Raw genomic sequence first — 21164 nt, forward strand, 5'->3', positions numbered from 1 at the left:
CTGCGTCAGGGACAATAACAGTTAGTTTGAACTAATCACTTGCACATGAGAAATTTTACTGTTGAAGGAATCCAAGAAGAGAACTCTTCATTTTGAAGAAGAGTAAAAGCGCGCAATTGGCGTAAACGAGAGAAAAAGACTCATTTGGTCTTACGATTCCTTTTCATATCAATGTACATTTTATGCAGCAGCTCATAATGTCTGGTTAACATAAAGAGATAGACAAATATTAAGAAATGTTTCTCATTCATGGGTTTGATGATTAAATTGGAGATAATGAATATTGTTGGAAAAAGATTAGAAGACAACACAAAAAAATAGAAGCTTTCAGCTTTACAATAAACAAAATAAAATATATTATACACTATATTTTTTTGGTTTATAACTTAATTTATGTATATGACACATGCTTTATATGAACATCTTAAGATTTTTTAAAATAATATCAAATTATTTTAATTCCAAAAAATAAAAAAACTTAATTTGTTTTTAAATTATAAAATGGTATTAGAAAATAGGAACATAGTACTGTTGAAATGTACATATGCCCTTGTTAATGTTGAACACAGTTTTCCAAGTTCTCTTTTGAGAACTCCTATATATTTCTTCAATATTTAGTTGCCTATGTTATAATTCTGTTTAAATATTTTGCTCCTTTTTTCCTTTTATTTTCAATAAGTCAATATGTCTGAAAAACCCCCAAAAGTGTGGAAAAGTTTGACAAAGGAGTGTTAATCTTCGGATAGTATTTTTAAGGTGATATTTGTATGTCCGAGACATTATTGTAATTGAAAATTGTAAATTTAATTTAATTACTTAAAAATTATCGATTTTTAAATAAAAAAAAGTACAATAAGTACTTCATGGATGAAACTAAAGTCTAAATACAAACAAAAATGCTTATTTATTGATAAACATTTTACAAATTAGCAAATATGACCCAACAAAATCCTACAAATGATAAGTTGTGTACTTTAGGCGCAATTCATTTAAGGTGTTCTCTAATTAGATATCGTGTAAAAGGGATGCCCAATGTATCCCACCGTTTGATTCCTCTTCCTCTCCCCTATATATATTTCTTTTATCAGAAGGACAAAAATATATCAAATTTAAAACCAATTTAAGCGTCATGTTCATATTTACTGGATATTACAATAAGGTGACCAGATTTCTGAAATGATAATTGGAGACAGATTCGATGTGCTGGTAAAAAAAAATCATTAAATATTATCATAATGAAATAAAAAACAGGAAAAAGTACTGTTCCATGTGTTTTCATTAGCTTTAATTACAGACACCCTCTTATAAAAACAAAAATATCCATGTAAGTTAGGATTGATTTTTCGTTCATAAGTTTTCTTTTTATAAATGATTACTGATCTGATATTTATGACACAAAAGGTATTTGCACATTTTCTCTCATTCAGTGGTAAAGTCGGCGACATTTTCAGGGACACCTTTGATCAGGACCAGCCGCCTAAAACGGGGCCTACCCCCAAAAATTGGGTATGTCTGATCACTTTATACTAGAATTAAAAATATATTTTTTATAAAAAAATAGATGATATACAATGTAGAAAAATTATTAATACATATATAATGTGGAAAATTTTTAAATACATATGCAATATATACATTGATCTGGAATATCTTGTATCTTGTAAAAAGCCCAAGAAATTTTCAACTACAGAATTTGACAGAAAAATAAAGTTACTTGAGTATTTTAGCATCTCTAATTAATCTAGTTTTAAATTTAATTACATATATCTCTCAAATTCTATTTCAAAAAGAGAAAGATTCGGCCAATTACTTTCTACATCTTTATTTTAGTTTAGTTTTTCCTTTGTTAATATTTCATAAGAAGGATATATTCATAATCATAGTTTAACAAAAGATTTGACTCAAGTTCCTCTAATAATAAACAATAATCAAAACAACCAGTAAGGGACAAAAAGGTGGGAGACGGGCAACTTACAAATAATAAGAATGAAGTGTTGATGTTATGGGGATGTCATTGTGATATGTGAAATGTGCATTCTCATATTTAAAAACGCGATAAAAGTCTCCAAATAAAATTGGTTGATGGAATACTTTGATTCAATGAGTGCATTATTGAGTAAAAACCGCTTAAAAACAATGTCAAATTGCGTAAGTTCATCTTTGCTCATTTAAGGTAAGTGAAAAAGCATAACCTTTAAGGCTATGATCAACTCTTGATCTCTTAAGTAAATATAGATATTTCAATGGGTATTCAGTAGACGTAAAAAATAAAAGAAATTTACAAAATAAGACAAACATTCAAATCATTATTTCTTGTAAACTTGTTCGTTCTATTTATATATATTGCTGACCAAATAACAAAGAAGAGCTTCTGACCGAAGAACAACAAAATGAAATATTGAAGGGAAGAAGCTACTTGACATTGTTTAAGAGTTATAGCTAGTTTATATATTATATATGATATTCCTTCTTATATTTGTATACCTATTATTCAGTAGAAGTATTTTGCTTAATAAAGCTTTATTCTAAAGATCTTAGAACATTGTACATCAAAGAAAAACTTAGAATGTGGAAGTTTTTAGTTTAAAGAATATCTATTACTTAAAAAAGAAGTCAATTCCCATAACTACTCTAAGCTTTACATGATTTTTGAACAAACAAATCTTATTTCGGACAAAAATGAGACATAGTCTTATAGCCTTAAGTTAGAACTATTCAAGCAGTACATTGAATCATGTAGTCTAAATGTACATTATGTTTGAATTATCAAAGCCTTTTTTGCATTAGACTAATCAAAGGTATTTATAGATATACAGAGTGGGGACTCAAAACTTGCAGTAACATGACTAAGTTACGAAAAACATGATGTTTATGAAATCAAGAGGAGATAACCCCAAACCAATTTGTGATATGTTTAAATATTATATTTAACTATATTTTTTATTTAATATCATCTCCTTTAAAAACAATAACACCCTCGACACGCCGGAGAATAGATAGACCGTTCTTGACAATAAAGGCCGTGTCTATATTGTACCACGCTGTCACGATAGCAAATTGGAGCGAATCCAAATTGTGCCTAATTTTGTGGCATACATTTTTCTCCAAGACGCCTTAGGCTGCAAAATATAGGGGATTAAGCTCCGGGATATAGAGGGCAACATGGAATTAACCCATAATGATACTACAAAAGTGTTGCTTCTTACTGGCTGTATGGGGCTTTAAATGACCTCTTGATGTTTTTAGCAGTATGGATGTCAACGTCCTCTACAACCTTCTTTTGGCACTGACACTTGGGCAGAGAAGATTGCACACGCGATTTCTTTTATCCTGTTTCTCCTACATTTTTATTCTTAGAGACAAAGGATAAAAATAAGCTTTTTTTATTTTAGTTATAGCTTTTGATTGGTTGCGTAATGAAACCTTGTAATATAAAAAAAAGTGAATAAAATTGTAATTAAATGCTACCACATGTTTTGGTGGGTTCCCACTCTGTGTTGAACTAGAGGAAGAATTAAATGTAATCTGAAGCTAAAGTTTAAGGACTAAGAATAATGTTTCTAACCTAAAGAAGTTTGATTCATTTTTTTTTTTTAAATGGTAATGCCTTCTGGGTTATTATTATTCATAGAAGTATATTTACATATCAGAATAATTACCCGAAATAAAGGTGTACCAATTGAATCGAAGATAATATTTTATCCAAAATAAAACTTTATACGGAAAATACGTGATTTAAAACCATAATTACCATATTGAGGTCAATAATGGAAGGTATATTTAGTATATTTTTTAGTATTAGGTAATATTGGTTACATTAAAAATTACTTTAATTTCTTGTTATTTATGTGTAGACATTAATGTTTCTCATTTCCCGTTAAATTGTTTTCGAGCAGAATACGGGGAAACTCATTTTGAAATTCTGCAATCCCCTTAGTATATAATAAATACAGCTAAACTAATTATGATATTTTTCATAACTTTCAAACTATTTAAATTTTCATCAATGACTTTTACGCCAAAATTGGCCAAATGCAAAGGACTTGGACGGAGTGAATTCGGAAGATATGAAGCCAATTTTTTAATGTCACTTAATTAGAGCCTCAACTCTAAATACTTATTGTGCAACCTAGTGAAGAACAACTTTGTTCCATTTAAATCAAATACGTATCGCTCCTAGAAAAGAAAGCATGCATACTTTTTTCAATGGATTTTCTCCTAATTTATCATACGATCTTAATAAACAACAATGTTAAATGAAAGCTGAATAAAAATAAGTATTAGATAGTAACAGCTTTTAAGGATAGTCTTCTTGGGCAGATTCGAGAATTTTTGGACATCAACTCATATTTTTTGTTGCAGGAGGATATTTTGGTATGTTCCTCAACTACACACCACACAAATAAGTCTATGGGGAGCTTGGAGACCAAACACTAGCTCCAACGTAGTCTGATCTAATTTTGTGATTAGCACGTTTTGCTGTTAATTCATAATCACCCCCAGACTCATTCAGTTCCTTCCAGATTCTCCAAACAAAGGACTTGTCCAGGATTAAGAAGCTTGGAATCTTAGTATTGTCTTGCCCAGAGCAGATAGGAACAAGAACAATCTGCCTTTTCCACAATTGTGGAATAAATAATGTGCTGATCGATGTCATTTTTTTTAAATAACGCCAAACCCATCCTACCTACTCATATACAGCTGTTGCAAGCGCTCAAAGTCTGTTGTGAAACAAGGCCGCACATTGTACACTTAAGCTTATTTATAATGACTTCCAAGGATTCCTAGGATAGATTCAGTTATTTTAATACTATAATATTTCTTATACTTAATCAGAGCAATTCTATCTCCTCAATCAAAGGAATATTTTTTTATTTTTTTTTAAAATAATCCGAACGGGCATTTGATCGAAAAAAATATATATATATAATATTGAGTATGGATTTTTTACCTACCTTATGTAAATAACATTATCCCACTTGTTTCTTGTAAAAATGTATCTCAATTTAAAATCTAAATGAATGTGATTCTATGAATAAATGTTATCAAACAAATAATTTTTATAAAGTGAAAGATGGTGTTTATAAATACCCAATCTGTGAGGTTAATATTGTTTTATATGAAAAGTTATCACATAAATCTTGTTTGCTGGAAGCTTAAAATTTATTTTACTTGTATGGAATACAGAAAAACTCTGTTTTATATATATTAGACCTATCAAAATTGGAAAAAATATCATCCTCGTTAATTACCTAAAATGCATTTTAAATTAAGTCAATAAAATATGCTGGAATGGTGTAAATAAGTGGCGCCGTGGAAAGAAAGTTTTTGAAGCAACCCCTCTAAAAAAATTTTTTTTTGTATACAGTACATATATTTTTCTTTATATATATAATTATATCACGGTGTTGATGAAATGATATTATGAAAGCTAGCCTTGCCCCTGGTGAAAGTGATACATTTGACAAAAAATGATTTTCATAGCACATTTGTTCCAGATAACGAATTAAATCCTCGAAAATTAAATATCATCAATTCCCTTTTTCTCCTTCTACTCAGATTTTTAGCAACCGTAGAAACAACCATTAAATAGTTTAACAACCATACAAACGTAATTATAGTTTAATTTAGTGACGTAGGTATTAGTGATGTATTGGACTTTTATTAACGTCATTACTTTTCACTAAAATGTATTTATACTTCATTATTATTTAATCTCCGTTCTGGAAGGCCTCCAATCCAATTAATGCTATAAGCAATTTTTTTTTTCAATAAAAATTTTACTTCCTGTTTTAATGTATCTGAGTATGAAAAAGCTCTTCTTTGTAGAGGCCTCCTTAAAAACAGGCTATCCTATGAGCAACCGAAAGGTGTAGGTAAAGCTCACAAATTATCTCATTTTGTTAATAAATAAGCTGTTAAGACCTTATTAAGGGAGACAAAAACCTATTGCCACCTCTCTACCCTGAATATCAAGGAACCATTCTAATATCCTATGATACATATTGGCCCATGGGTGGTGCAATTGAACCACTGGTCCAAAATGGTAGATCAAAAACCATAGCTAGTGGGCCGGAGCCCCGTCCTACTGAAATATGTACGTAGCCATGTTGGACTTTATCATTGTTTTGGTGATCTATAGGACCACATTTTCCTTGAACACCATCAAGTAGTCGGCCGTAGGTAACCTTTATCCAACAGGAAACCAAATTGGAGGCATTTTTTCTCCAGTTAAAGCCACAACTCCCAACATCATGCTAGAGGGCAGATGTTTGGCCTTGGTGACTGTCCTGATGCTGTTGTCAGCCTTGTTAAAGCATACAACCCGATCATTTTGCATGATGGGGTTCTACGATAAAGGTATTTTCATTCGAGAAAAATATTATACGGTTGCTGGTGTGCTTCAGATCATTCAAGAGTTGTTGACATCCGTGAAAACGTAGTAGTTTTTCCCGTTGAGACAGGAGGGGCCTCTCAATTCTTCTAAGCGACCTTCCTCCAGCTTTTCAATTGGCCCTGCCCACAGTAGACCGATGCACCTTCTTCTTCTTGGCGTACTCTGACATGTTCATTGTTCAGTTGACCTTAAAGGCCTCCGTGATATCTTCAGGATTCATAATGCTGGATCTTCCACTCTTGGGGTTGTCCCTATCAACCAAACGATTTCTGAACCAACAGACTGTGGCGGTGTTGACATTTAAGGTCTTCCCGGTGCGGACTAAATTGCCTCCATCGAGGCATATACATCATTTTTGTTAACAATATGCACATCAATCATAGGCTTAGAGTCTAAGCCTTTCAAAAATAATCGGAACGTTAAGATTTAATCAACAGCACCTATTCAAAACTGTATTTTTAGAAGGTCTGATTACTTTTTCTACACCCGGTACTACTAGTAAAATAGTTAAGAGATGAAAAAAAGAATTGAGCTAACTAATATTTTAAGGAATGACAAGAATTTTTTATATTTATTTATATTATCAGAATAATAATTACTACGAAATAATTATTGTAGCTATTGACTCTAGACGAAATAATATCTATTTATTTTATCAGTAAGACACAAAAAAATAAAATAATGGGAGAGTTAATATGTATTTGGTTGTAGATCCTAAACCGTTTTTAGCATATATGTTTTGTTGTTGTTGACAACCTGAACAAAAAATGTTGTTTATTTTTGTTTTGTTTTTTTTACTTTCTAAAGCTCTTATAAATATTATTTCATTATTGAAGAGAAATATTAAAGTATTGAATAGTCACGTTTGAATATGCATTAGTAAACACTGAGGATAAAAATTAAGAGTTATAATTTTTATTCTAATAAAGCTAATCTATATTATTAAAGCAAATTTTGTCTGTTTTTGTCCCTTAATAACCCCCTAGCAATGTCATTTACGATTACTAGTACGTAAATAAAGAGCAAGATAAATATTTTGTTGGCATCTAATTGCGTCTACAATTGAAAATCTCCAATAACCGAAATTAGCATGAATATAGATATTTATCCAATAAATGTTCTAATGTAATTTTTCTTGAATTTGAGATCCCTAAGTTCCCAAAAAGATTAAAAACTTTACTCATAATAAACTTATAATCAATTTTTGAATCAAATAAAAGTTGTCATAAATTAAAACAATGGAAGGTGGTATAATTGAGCTATGGGTTCATTGGAAGGTGCATTTGGCAATTTCCTTTTTTTACGTTTAAAAATACCCATTTTATATTTTTTCTCTTTTGGTTTATTTATTTTTTTGTAAGCGTGATCATTGACAGGTTCATTTTTATTTTTTCGTCAAGTAGAAGTTGGATCCTTTTTGAGCTTACTTCGAAAATCCTAATAAAGCAATATTTAAAAAATATTTTATTTTTCGAAAGAAAATAGTAAATCACAGTCTTCTTTTCCGTTTAAACTATATTTCATAAAATATATGTATTTATGTTAAGAAATTAAACTCTCTAGTAGTCTTTGCTTCATTACATCATAAATTACTATTATTAATTGTTGGAATCTGTTCATTCGTCTACTTTCCCTGTTATTCCATAGTTTAATTATGTTTTACATAATTAAACCTCAATGAACTGTGAATAGCCTTATTATCAAATTAAGAATAGTTGAATTGCTATGAAGAGTAATTGAGTAACTGCCAAACAATCTTTAAAATTATTTTTTTCTATTTTTATTGGATGAATGATCTAGGGAAGTACACACATCAATTGGTTGTGTCTCAGATTTTTTTTGGGGTTTTTTTTTTTTTTCGTTTCGGGATTATATATACTCCTTCAAAGATAGTTTTGCAATTTGAAAAAATAAACAAAATTATCAAACAACGTTGCTCAATGGAAAAAACTCGAGAGAAATAATTCTCTTGAACTCAATGTACGTAGATTTACTTCTTGGTAGTTGCTAGAGAAGGAAATATACTTCATGCATAGTATAGACTTCAAAGACTTAAATGGATGGAGTAATTGTAATACTATAATGTTTACTTATACTCAATCAGTACTACTCCATCTAGACAATTGAAAGAACATTAAAAAAATTAGACTACCAATCAGTAATCTTGAATTTCGTTAATTTAAATGGCTGAAACAATATCCATATCCTTTGAACGAACCAAGTTCATCATTATTAGTTTAAGTGAAAGGAAATCCCAAAACTTTTTTTAATTTCTTTATTATCATAATGTTATTTATCATCTGGAGTTCAGCGAAAGCTTCAAACAATCTAACACAAAAAGACTAAGTGTCATGAAAGAAGAAAAATCTCAGCAGAATATTACTTATGCCTGAAATAAAGACTGTTACGTACGAAGGAAGAAAAAACACTTTCAATCACAGTAAGATCATCTAGCTAAGAATTCAACGAATCTGAAAATTATGGGAAAATAATTTCTATGAATTCACGAGAAGAGACGGATAAAGATTTGAATAGCAGAGTAGTATCAGAACCCCCAACACGCAATGGATAAAATGATATAATTAAAATATTTGTGAAACACAGGATATACGCACGCGAAACAAAAGACCGAGCCACGGTCTGGAATATGAGGGATCACATGAGGAATCAGATATAATTCTAACAGTTCTGTATATAGTTATAGAGACAAAAACAACTACCAAAGAATGGTTGCAGAAAATTGCCCAACTTAAACTAGATATCAAAAAACTCAGGAGAAAAAAGTACTGAAAAGGGAATACAAAAGACAGGAAGGAGTGTGAAGGATCTCCAATTACATCCACTTGCCAAAAACAAAAAAAATAATAATACGAGTAAACGATTTAAATATCTTTATATCTAAGACCTCCAGTAAAAACGAAGACATTTATTTTTTTCATCTAATGCATTGATAATATTGAAAACTATAATTAAAATCTCTTAAACGTACGTTTACTTTTTTCCAGTGTAATTTGAAATTATAAAATATCACAAAAAGGTCACCACCTATTATGAAAGTAAATAAAGAAAATGGAAAAATAGTGCTGTTTGTATTTAAATATTTTTCCTTACAAACTAGGAATTAAGATGATGTTAAAATATAAAATATATGTGTTTAAACATCTAAATATTTTTTTTCATATTTGGTAAATGAACCATTTTTGATGGAAGAGGATTTGTATGAGAGCAATGTGACATTAATTATTCACCACATCGAGGGATCGGAAATTCATATCTAAGTATTTTGTAGACATGTACGAGTAACTTATAATATATTAGGGTTTGTTATTTCCGGGGACTTGCCTTTGAGCGGGTCCCAGAAAACAAATTTTGAATTCGCAAGATCCCATGAAATATTGAGATCATGTTTTGTAAATATAGAATACTGTGAATTTTTTTTTTTTTTTATTCATTCAGAAAAATACTTTTAATTTTAAGCTTCGAGTTTGTAGTCCTATTCATAAGCAGTGTTGTGTCGATCCATATTTAGGACTGAAGATTGCAGTTCCCTCCAGTTCAGTCCTAAAACTTATAAAAGAAGGACATCACCTCACCTCTTAATGACATCACCTCACTATATTTATTATTTTTAAATCAGTTCTAGCACTCACTTTCCGAAGGACCGATCCTCAAACTGGAACGAATAAATAAGAACTGTCATAACACTACCCATAAGTTACCAATTATCATGCTCATAATTTTATCGTTATCACTAGCAGGTTTTTTTAGAGCTCGCAGGTCCAGCTTTTTGGAAGTCTGTAATCGTGTCTGACCAACTAAAAAAGTAAGTAGTAAGTGATGAACAAGCTAACTTTTCATGGATTGTAATATATATAATTTAATTATATTTATAGAGTGAAATAATCAAATGCTAAATTTTCATTAATTCATAGTCAATTTTGAAAGCCAAACTATTGCTACATTTTACTTTTGTATAAATGTAATAGGAATATACCTAGATTTGTTTCTATCATAAGATGTCAAGAGGCTCTTATGTGAATAACATACCTAACGTGGTACTATACATAATAGGGTTGAAATATAAGGATATGTTCTATATTTTTCAGATTAAATGGAGTGAGGCTTCATAAGCCTTCAATGCATCCGTTTTATAAAAAAAGAAATGCATTTTGTATATGCACAATATTGCACGCGCATAACCTATGTTTCAAAAAAAGATTGCTTCATAATTATGTGTATTTTTTTCGACCTTGGGTAGAGTAAATACGAAGAAAAGTTTTTTGCCTTGTTTTCTTTGTTCATATTAAGTTCCTAGTATTTGTTTATTTCTGTATATAACGATGTACTGGTCTAATTGTCTTACTTTAATTACATTTCCAAATATTTTATAATTTGATTACAAATAATAAAGTCATATAAGTATTTTTGCAAACAGATTGGTTCCAAAAATAACATTGAATCCTTCATTTACATGATTATTGTTAAAGTAAGACGATTATGTGTCTCTGTTGGATCGATAAATGTTGAATAAATAAGTAATAAAATATGTTCAATATAACATACAGATACAATCATCAATCTATCCAAAGAAACTGATTATTTCTTCGAAGAGAAAAAAGTGTACTATGAGACAGTATTCCAAATATGCCTAAGATTCTAAAATAGTAAGTTTTAATTGAATGTATGTACTTGGTTTTTGGAATTTTTTAATCCAAAAATTGAAATTTTTTAGAAAAAAGTTTGAAAAATTAAATTTCTAATATTAATTTTTTTAATAAATAAGAATCGAAAACATTGTTTTACTGATGCTGATCCCGATTTTCCGATTCCCAATTCCGATTAATTGTCCCATCACTAATTTTTCGATTATTTTAAGTATATGTTTGTTTTATGTTCCATTATTATATATATACTTTTTTGTAGCTTTTTCTCGAATATTGTAGGATTGATTGTTTTAACATGGTATTGTGAAAATGAATATTGAATTATAATTGAAATTGAATTTTAAAATAAAAAAACAAATATTCAAAAGAGAGAAATTACATTTAGGATTAATCACGACTAAGCTTCTTATAAATTTTGCATGTAATGTTAATTAAAATTAAAGTTAATGTCTCTAGCTTGAATAATATCGACTAACTATTTCATTAGAAAAGCCAAAAATTAAATTCAAGGCCTTGTAAATAACATGAACATATTAAAATATTTAAAAAAAACATTTTTATCTCAATATAGAAGTGATGAAATCTGATAGAGTCTCACTTACCACCATCCAGTCAAAATCCGCCTTTTCCGCATTCGTAAATCCACAAAAACCTGCATCGAAGGAGCAATGCCCAGAACATTTATCCCCAGACATGAATTTTATCTCATCTATCGCAATGAAACCCCTAAATCGTCTTCCTTGATCCGTTTCATCCTTTGGGATTGCCTCGAACACAATCTAAATTAAGCAAGCATTATTAAATTTTCTAATTCCATCAAATGTATGTATATCTTACTTTATGACTTCCAGGATAAGAGTAAAGAACTTTTCCGTTTTTCCATAAGCCACGTGTACTATCCCTCATGGTGCTGATAATTGTGTTTTTCTGGAAATCAATCACTTCGTCAAACTTAAGAGATTGAACTTTTACATCAGTTGAGTTACTATTTATTTCAATTTCTTCTTTGACAACTTTTTTCACTGGATGTAGAAGGATTCGCAGCGATTCAGCAGAGAGACCATCGATAAAATAGCTAATGGAAAAATCAATATTATATTAACTGTATATGAAAGTAGTATGATATGTCAAGAAATTGATGATACTTTAAGAAAGAGTACAATAAAGACTTAAAATAACACATAAATTTATTTGCCTAAGTATGTAACAGCACTTGATTATTATAACACCTTTTTATTCACTACTTATTCTTGCACTGGTCAATTTCATATATTCAATCAAAGACTCTTCACTTACTGCTATATTCATAATTCTAGCCTTTTGCTTGATCATGTATCTTTGTTTCAAAATCAATTCAAATTCGTTTGAAGCCAATCCTGTGCCAATTGGAAATGATGACCAGGACACACGTCATGTTGAAAAATTGCCTAAGCAAAATTTTCCTCTTCAAATCAGATCCCTTTTCTCTACTCCTTTGTATTGATTTGGCTAAAGAAGCTTCTTTAAGCTGGTCTCTTCTTTAGTATTTGGTTGTAACATTTTGCCCTTGGGCATAATATATAACTCACTAAGTGAGTTAAGTAAGTAAGTCCCTATACATGAATTTTATGGGGAAATTACATAGTTTCGGTGGACTGAAAGCTTTCCTTACTACAATCCCATACTCGATCAGTTTGGGATGATTGAACAACTGAAATGGGGTCTCATAAGAAAACAAAACCTTACTCCACACCAAAATACCACAATGTATTCTCTCCTTGCAGAATTTAAGGCGTTTTTCCTTTTGAATTTTGGTTAATTTTGGCTGAAGTTGGGACATGTTTGGAAGACATTTCAGATATTCCCTCAAGTTTTTCTCACAGCTTCATGTGATACCTAATGATCATTATTCGTGAGTTATTGCAGCTGATTTCCTTGTTGATTACCGTCTTTTGGTCAGGGATTTTACAATGGTGATTTTAGCTGCTCTTGCAAGTTTCTTCTTCCCCCCCGCCAGGTTTTTTTTTTTTTTTTTTGAGTTCCTCCACAGCCTTGTATTTGGCCCGCCACCTTTTTACAGATATAAAAAATTGACAACTTCCTTTTAAGTTTTGTCACCCTCAAGCAAACCAATGGCCTTGTAGCCTGTGTTTAAACTTTTCTCCTTCAATATGAGAGCACCTCATTCCAACAAATATTGCATACATTAAAAAGTATGGCCTTTTTTAGGTGAAGATTGCATAATGCTACAAACAATTTCACCTTGTTTTGAAATAAATATGAAAAATATTAAATTTTTTAATTTATTTCCGCATGAGAAACTTCATATGAGTGTATCTTTCGAAGCTTTTAATGATTTTGTCTAAGGTATCATCGATTTCTTATATCTAACGAATCATTTACATAAACTATTTTGAAGTAAACTCTCATCTACGAGACTGAAAGCGGTAATATTTAAGTTGAATGTCTCATATATCTACTTATCTTATGTATCATTAGAACTTATGGAAAATTAAAATATATTTTAGTACAAAACATCATGCAACCTTTTCTAAAGAATAACAAATCATTTCAAATTAATATTTTTCTTGGAAAATAACTAAAGGTATATTTTTATAACAGAAAAAAATATTAATGAATAAATTTATCGCTGTCCCTACTATTATCACTTGTGAAGACTTTTCATTCAATGTAATTTTACAAAGTGTTATATGCTTGCCTGAATGAAATGCAGTGTCCATCAGCGTTTGTACTCTTAAATGTTGGACTCTTAAGCATGGCACTCTGCGTTATAGATCCCTCCTTTTGCTCTGAAAGCTGTGATGTTTCAAAAAATGCATATCCACCTAAGTATAGAAGTAAAACATATTATTTCAAAATCACGAAGAATTTTGATACGCTCAGGAGTGCAATTTCCAATTTATAAGTATCAAAGGAGCATGACTAAAAAAGATTCTTTCCCTAAAGAATCTGGTTAAAAATATTGTATTGTTTGAAAAAAATTATTAAAATCTACATATAATATTCTCCTTGCCTTTTTCATTCTTTTCTGAATCATCCCGAGGTGGTCCTCCGATCCAATGACTATTTATACCATTTGAGACCTCAAACTTAAATTCAGTCAAATTAATATTCACCCATTTGCAAAGACTAATAGAATCCCCTTGACCAAAGTTACATTTTGCATCTTCTCCTGCAACTCCGTCCGGATAATCATCATTTGGCTTTCTTGTAGTGAACTTGTCTTTTAAGCTGAATTGACGCTTCACTCGAGCTCTTGGAGAATCCTATTAAGAATGAAAACGATTTGATGATGACAGTGTAATTTATTTGTGATCTCAAATAGAAGTTTTACCACCAAAAAGTTAGATGGCGATCCAAAGCAGAAAGATGCGTTGATAATAATTATGAACAGCTTGAGAGGAATATTCTGCTTCATTGCTGGGATTGTTTATCTTCTCTTATACCAAATTATCTTGTCAGACCTTTATAATAAGATAAAATTATGTGTTTTTGAAATGTTCTAGTGATTAAGTATAATATAAATGCAAACTGAACCTTACACATTTTTTACCCGTTTCCCTAACCTTTTACCCACAACTTTTTCAATATTTGACTAAATTTTTGGAACTTTTTTAGGGTTTTATTAAGAGGAATTTGAATATTTGGATCCAAAAAATAGGACAAATCTTCCATAGAAAGATTCCAGATTTAAATTGAAAATTGTACGACTATATGCTTGCATTATTTAACCATTAGTTAAAAAATAGGCAAAGGGGCCTCTCTTTTCTTTTAGGATTAAAACGCCATCTACGTTATAGTTATATAGTTTGTAGTTTTCGTTCAACATTTGAATGCTAGTATATATACACATAGAGTCTGTCACTCAGAGTTTTAACATTAGCAAGTAGATATCAATAAACTAGTTTTCAAAATCTCGATATATTTTATATTATGAAATGTTTTGTTAGGAGTCATATTTAAATAGTTAATAGCTGGTGAGGCTCACTTATTTACCGATTTTTTTAAATTTTTTTTTTAGCTTAAGTCTTAAATGATTTTTCAGGACCGATTTGAAGCAATATTTCGATTCAGACTGTAGACCAAAATTTAAAATTTTTCCAATCGTGGATAAATTTTATGATCTCAACCAAATTACCAATTTCCTTAACAGACTTCACTTAACATTACAGGGTTATTGTGGCAATGTTCACAATTTTGAAATAAAGATGATGTGATGAATAATTCATCTATAGAATCATTCTAAATCGAATTTTAAATGAGACTGATCCAGACTGATTTCTTATAAGACGGATCTAGACCGATTTTGTCTTTGAGATTTGTGAGCTTTTTTGAAGGACCGAATTAGTTTGTTCCACTAAAAATCATAACGATATCAGACCATTTTTAAGATGATCAGACTGATCCAACACTACATAGTAATGACTATTGTAAGAATGTTATATTAAAAACAACGTTTTACACCTCTATTGAACAAAAAATGACCCTGTTAGAACATTGATTAAAATTTCTTAAAACAGCTGGTAGGAAAGGGGTTTTTGAGAAGGGGGAAAGAACGCTTTTACATATAGCACATGTTTATAATCAATCATAAACTTTCTACTCATTAATAATTTAAAAAGCCAAATATACATACATTTGTATGTACGTACTAATACCATTTATACAAAAGGAGAAAGCCAATTGCTTGCAATTATTCGTCTTCCTTTTTTTGTATACCAATTTGTACATAATTATGCACTTCGTTTAAAACATGGTTTTTATCAATAAGCATCACATTTTTTCCTTCACTTAATATATAAAAAATAAAAAGCTTACAAAATGTATCTTAATTTTGTATTTAAAAAAATGGGTAATAATTATTTTCTCCATTTTCTGTTGAGTTGAAGGGAATTTACTTGTATAAGCCATGCATCATATTTGAGCTTGCATTTAAAGAAATGCTCAGAGCTCGAGCTTTGATATGAATTTTTACAAATTGAAGCTGTCTTATATTCTAATAATCAATTGTTTGTATTTATATATTGTATCTTCAAAGACGACAAAATAGAAGCCAAAAATATTATTATGCTGGAAATACTCGCGCTCCAGAAGAACCCAACCTCAGGATCCGCTGGACAGCCGTTTACGGGAATAAAAAGCAATTTGAAATCCAGTGACTACAATTTGTTGTCTGACCAAGAAGATGAATTTGAGCAAGGTTACTCTCCGAAGGATCATTAAAGATGACTGACTTGGATGGAAGCAAAATCAAGAGCAAGGAGGAAGACACATCTTATTACGAATGTCACGAAGGAGAAGAAGTTGTCTAGAGCTATACCCAAAAACATGCTGCTCTGATCTTAATCCTTTGGATGATTCCTTACAAGTCTGACTGATCTTTTTTTAAGTCCAATATCAAGGCTGCATTGGATGACTTGTCGGAAGACTACGTCCGTACGGGTTTGTACGGTCATCAAGAAGAGGGTAAGGGCCTTCATTCAGGGTGAGGGAGGCAAAATTAAATACAAAATGTGGATTTCATTTATAATTCACTGGAAATGAACTTAATTTTTTCTCACTGTCTTCACGAACTAGTTTTCAATAAAGTTTGAAAAACAATCTTGAGTCAAAACTTAAATATGAAACATGGGGTAAATGTATGTACAGATGACATGGGAATCAAGTCATAATCATGTTTGTTACATGAACACATATTTTTGTATATTTATTTTACTTTCTAGAAATAAGCAGGGAAAAAATGCTCCAACTCAAATGGTACTTATCAAATTCTTCCCAAAAAAAGAGTTTTTATTCAAAAATTGTCGGTAGTTGTTTATAGCTTAATTAAAGCTCACTCTAATTCACTTGATTAGGAGGAAAGAAGCAGAAATATCTAGAGCTGACAACAAAATATGTATATTTGGTTTTAGCAAGATAACAATGTAGCTATAATAGTCAGTCTGTGTGATATATGTTACGCCACAAAATGTATGTAGTTATATTTATCAAATAGTGTATTTTTACAATTAATATTTTTATCATAAAACTACATATATTGACAGAGTGATAATTAACAATACTTGGAACCAAATATCCTTAATTTTCAAGAAACATTTAACCAAAAACTTTGAAAATCCCCTTTGACAGCCTTTTCTGACAAATTGACAAAGAGTATAATTTATATTGTTATAATATTAATATCCCCTCAATGTCACCAGGGAAGGGGAGGGCGTCACGAAACAAAAAAGATATTTATATAGTTTGTTTCAAATATCTTTGCATTATATAAAAAGATTTAAATGAATTTTTCCTGTTGACAATGTCTCTAAATCTTGAATTTGACCTCGACTAGAAGGGAAAGGGGAAAGCATTTTACAGGACTTGAGATTCTTATCAGTAGTACTTTCACAATTGTTTCTAAGTCGAAACAGTAGGAGGTAGGTTCAATCTTTCAACCAATGGGCTAAACAAAAATAAGATATTGATAGAGTTTGTTTCATATATCTTTGCAAAAAATAAAAAAGATTTTAATAAATTTTTCCTGTTGACAATGCCTCTAAATCTTGGATTTGACCTCGACTAGAGGGGAGAGGGGAAAAGCATTTTACAAAAATTGAGATTCTTATCAGTAGTGCTTTCACAATAGTTTCTAAGTCGAAACAGTAGGAGGTAGGTTCAATCTTTCAACCAATGGGCTATGTTTTTGTGTATGTTTTTTAATATCATGAAGTACATATATTTCCTGAATTTGAAAAAAAGAAAAATAGAATTATTTTAGATTCTTCTTCAGACTATACTTATTGTATAAAAGCCCACATGCAAGCACCTTCAGAACTTTATAACGGTTTTTTGTACTTTATGATAATCAGAGGATACAAAAGCCATTTTAATTTGTAAATAGGCTCTCGAAGTAACATAATAGTAAGGAGTCTAATTTAAATGTATTCAATGTAGTTGAAGTACAAATTAGTTGAATTTCTGTTCCGTCAGTCTTCTTCATTTCTAATCTAAACGTCATGCTACGTAAAAAAAAATATGTCAGAGATTTAATGCTCAAGTGATTGTAAATATGAAATTATAAATAAATGATGTATAATTCTATTGTAATGAAGGATCATAAACGTTCCTTTGAACAATATTTGAATAGTTTTCACTGCAGTATGCTGCCTACATAAATATGGTGTGACGTAAAGGATGAAAAATTGCTTTCAATCTATTACACGTTATCAAAAATGAAAACATACACTTTCTGTCTAAGCCGTTTTGAGAAAATACAGTATTTTATGCCTCTGTTATTCCTTTAAAAGGAATATTAGATAACCTCAATTATCTTTCTTTGGTTTTTCTAAATTGTATTTATATGCTTGATTCACCCAAGTTATAAAAATATACATAGTCGTGCATACTCTTCCTATAGAGCACTGATCTCCTCTCTATAATTAGGATATCCATCATTTTTTTTAATTTCTTACAAATCAATTACTTGTACACGACTGATACATGTGGTAATCCACCTTTATATATATTTTTTTTAATTTTAAAACGCTTCCCAAAAGATAATATGTTAATCAAGGGGGGCGGAAATCTTACCTATGGCTTGAAAATATGAACTTCAAATGAACAAATGTGTTCTTCTTTGTCAACAACTTCTCCTCTCAACTGTTTCTATAGTATTGCTATGAATAATGAAATACTATTTTATATATATTGTCCCAACTGCCTCATTATTATGAGTCAGTCAGTGGTCCTCCGTGTTGTTGAGGAAGAAGTTAAGGTCTACCCTCCTTCACCTTACTCTCTTTCTCCTCCTCCTCAAATAGTTCACCTTTCCGTTCGTCCTTTTATCGTTTTTATTATTCAAAGGTACGGACATTATTTGTAATTTTTATTTTGGATATTTATGGTTATTAAATTTCCTTCATGGAGGAGCTCTCCCCCCACAACACACAACAACAATAACAAAATGGAGTTATAGTATTTTTTCCTCAGTTCTGTGTATGCATGAAAATATTATAATTGTTTTTTCTCTACCAAATATGTTTAGTAATAATCGAAAAACCTCATGTGCTGCTAATTCTTTTGTTTTAAAATCCTTTTATAAAATCATTGCTCTATGATGGATAAAAAATACTTTGTTATGGTGGGCGTATTCAGTAGATAATTATATTTGTTGTTGAAAACTTTTATAAAGTAAAAATACATGTAGTAGAATCATTCCTCGGATTGTGTGCACTTGACTTTGAATATGCAGGGCTAGGGCTGTAAAACACTAACACTAACAAAGACATAGACAAATATTACTTCAATATGCTTCATTAATTATACCCTTAGTACAAAAAAAGACATACACATATAACTTGGGATGTGAAAATTGTCGAAATCCTCGTGAGCATACTTTTTTTTAAGATTGTATATGTTGATAATCTACAAAATACACGTCCTCTTACTAATAGTTTATTCTTATTTTAAAAGTTCAAATATATTAGCAGGCAAGGAGCACTATTGCTTTTCTAGTGAACTCTGTGACCAGATGTATTGTTGGTGATGTAAATCTTAAGGATTTTTTAGTCATTATTATTTAACTCCTGAGTAGGAAACTTTCTATCCTACTACATTCAATTATATTCAAAACCTGATTAAACTTTTGCGTGTGATCATAAAGGACCTTGAGGATTTATTGCCGAGTTATAATTGTAAGTCCTTGTTGGACTCAGAGTAGAATTGAGGATCGACATCGCCAATGTTCTTTTTTATTTCAGTCTCTCCTTCTCCCTTGTCATGGGTGATTGAAGATTATTTAATGGAACGTCATGACAGCTAAGCTGTTCTTTTCCAGAACATTATTGAAATTGACAGAGTTGTCATGTTCATTCTAAGTTGTTTGTTTTTTTAACATGCTCAAATACACACGATTTTCATCGCTAGACATACACACATAACTAGGCATGTAAAAATTATGGAAATCCTTATATTTTTCAAAAAAGTTGGTAACCTGTAAAATACTCGTGCTCCTGGTAACTATTTATTTCTTTTTTTGAAAATTCTAATGTATTAGCAGGCAAGGATCACTATAATTTTTCTAGTAAACTCTGTCAGTTGATGTATCGCCTATCAAACTTGCAAACAAGTACTTTTCATTTTGTTTTAAACTCTCGAGGATTTAATCAACTTTCAAATCCCTACATACAACTTCCAATATAACTTCCGTCATACTCTCCATCATTGATAAGAACACGCATGCTTGTAGCATAATACTTAGATGTTCTCTCCTCAAGAATGAAATAATAATTGTGAAAGTTTTTGAAAATAAAAAAACACTCCTCAGATACCCAACTAGATATTTTTTTGCATGTGTTTTATACTATATTTTATATAACTGTTTTTTTATAAACAATGTTTATTTTGTAACGTTATTATGTTCACCTTGAAATGATAACATCAGTTTATATTATTATTAATTGATGACGATTAATCCTGATTTGGTTGATACTGGGAATGATTTACGTATATGATAAGTATGGTTAATAAGAATTGATCTATTTATCAACCATCATATATTAATCCATTTATAGACCATGTCAACCTAAATAAAAACCTTTCAGTTTTCATATTTAATTTTATTTGACGCACTAATTATGAATTTCACATTAATTTTTTGTATAAGAAGAGCGAAAAGTTTTGTTTCAGCAAAATTATTAATTTGATTATAACCTTATTAGAATTAGGGTCCCTTATTAAATTGAAAATTGTTTATAGACAAATGAAAAAATTGAGACATCATATCAGCATTTTCTTAGTATTGTATGGATTTTTTTTTACTTCGATTTCTAAAAAAAATGATTTTCGAGCTTCTCAAATCTTAAAGCATGGGGAAATGCAGAAACATATCAACATTCAAAAATATATTTTTGAATAGGACTAATATATATACATAGATTCCAATATTTCATGGACATATTTGAGTCATTACTTTTATATTTGTGGGATGAGTTAAGACGCCCTGGAATTTTAACTATACATAGTTTATTACATTTATTTGATTTAAAAGACTTCTATTGGGCTCCATATAGCATTTCCAATAATATCTCTGAATTTTTCATTCTTTCATTGTGCCCATTAAG

The 21164-nt window shown here is 30.2% G+C and overlaps 1 protein-coding gene across 2 annotated transcripts in view; it reads right to left on the reverse strand.

The window, feature by feature from the left end:
• Positions 1-18779, reverse strand: part of LOC121115707 (MAM and LDL-receptor class A domain-containing protein 1) — a 37300-nt gene extending 18521 nt beyond the window's left edge. For both annotated transcript variants that reach the window (XM_040709820.2, XM_040709821.2), the window contains exons 1-6: positions 18634-18779; positions 14396-14525; positions 14075-14327; positions 13760-13886; positions 11899-12136; positions 11664-11840 (exon numbers count right to left, since the gene is read on the reverse strand). In XM_040709820.2, coding sequence (XP_040565754.1) covers positions 11664-11840; positions 11899-12136; positions 13760-13886; positions 14075-14327; positions 14396-14479 — 879 coding nt within the window. In that variant the 5' untranslated portion in view covers positions 14480-14525; positions 18634-18779. The remainder of the gene's footprint in view (positions 1-11663; positions 11841-11898; positions 12137-13759; positions 13887-14074; positions 14328-14395; positions 14526-18633) is intronic.
• Positions 18780-21164: the final 2385 nt, after the last annotated feature.

The sequence above is a fragment of the Lepeophtheirus salmonis genome, chromosome 4 (genome assembly GCF_016086655.4).
Source record: "Lepeophtheirus salmonis chromosome 4, UVic_Lsal_1.4, whole genome shotgun sequence".
NCBI classification, from domain to species: Eukaryota; Metazoa; Arthropoda; class Copepoda; order Siphonostomatoida; family Caligidae; genus Lepeophtheirus; species Lepeophtheirus salmonis.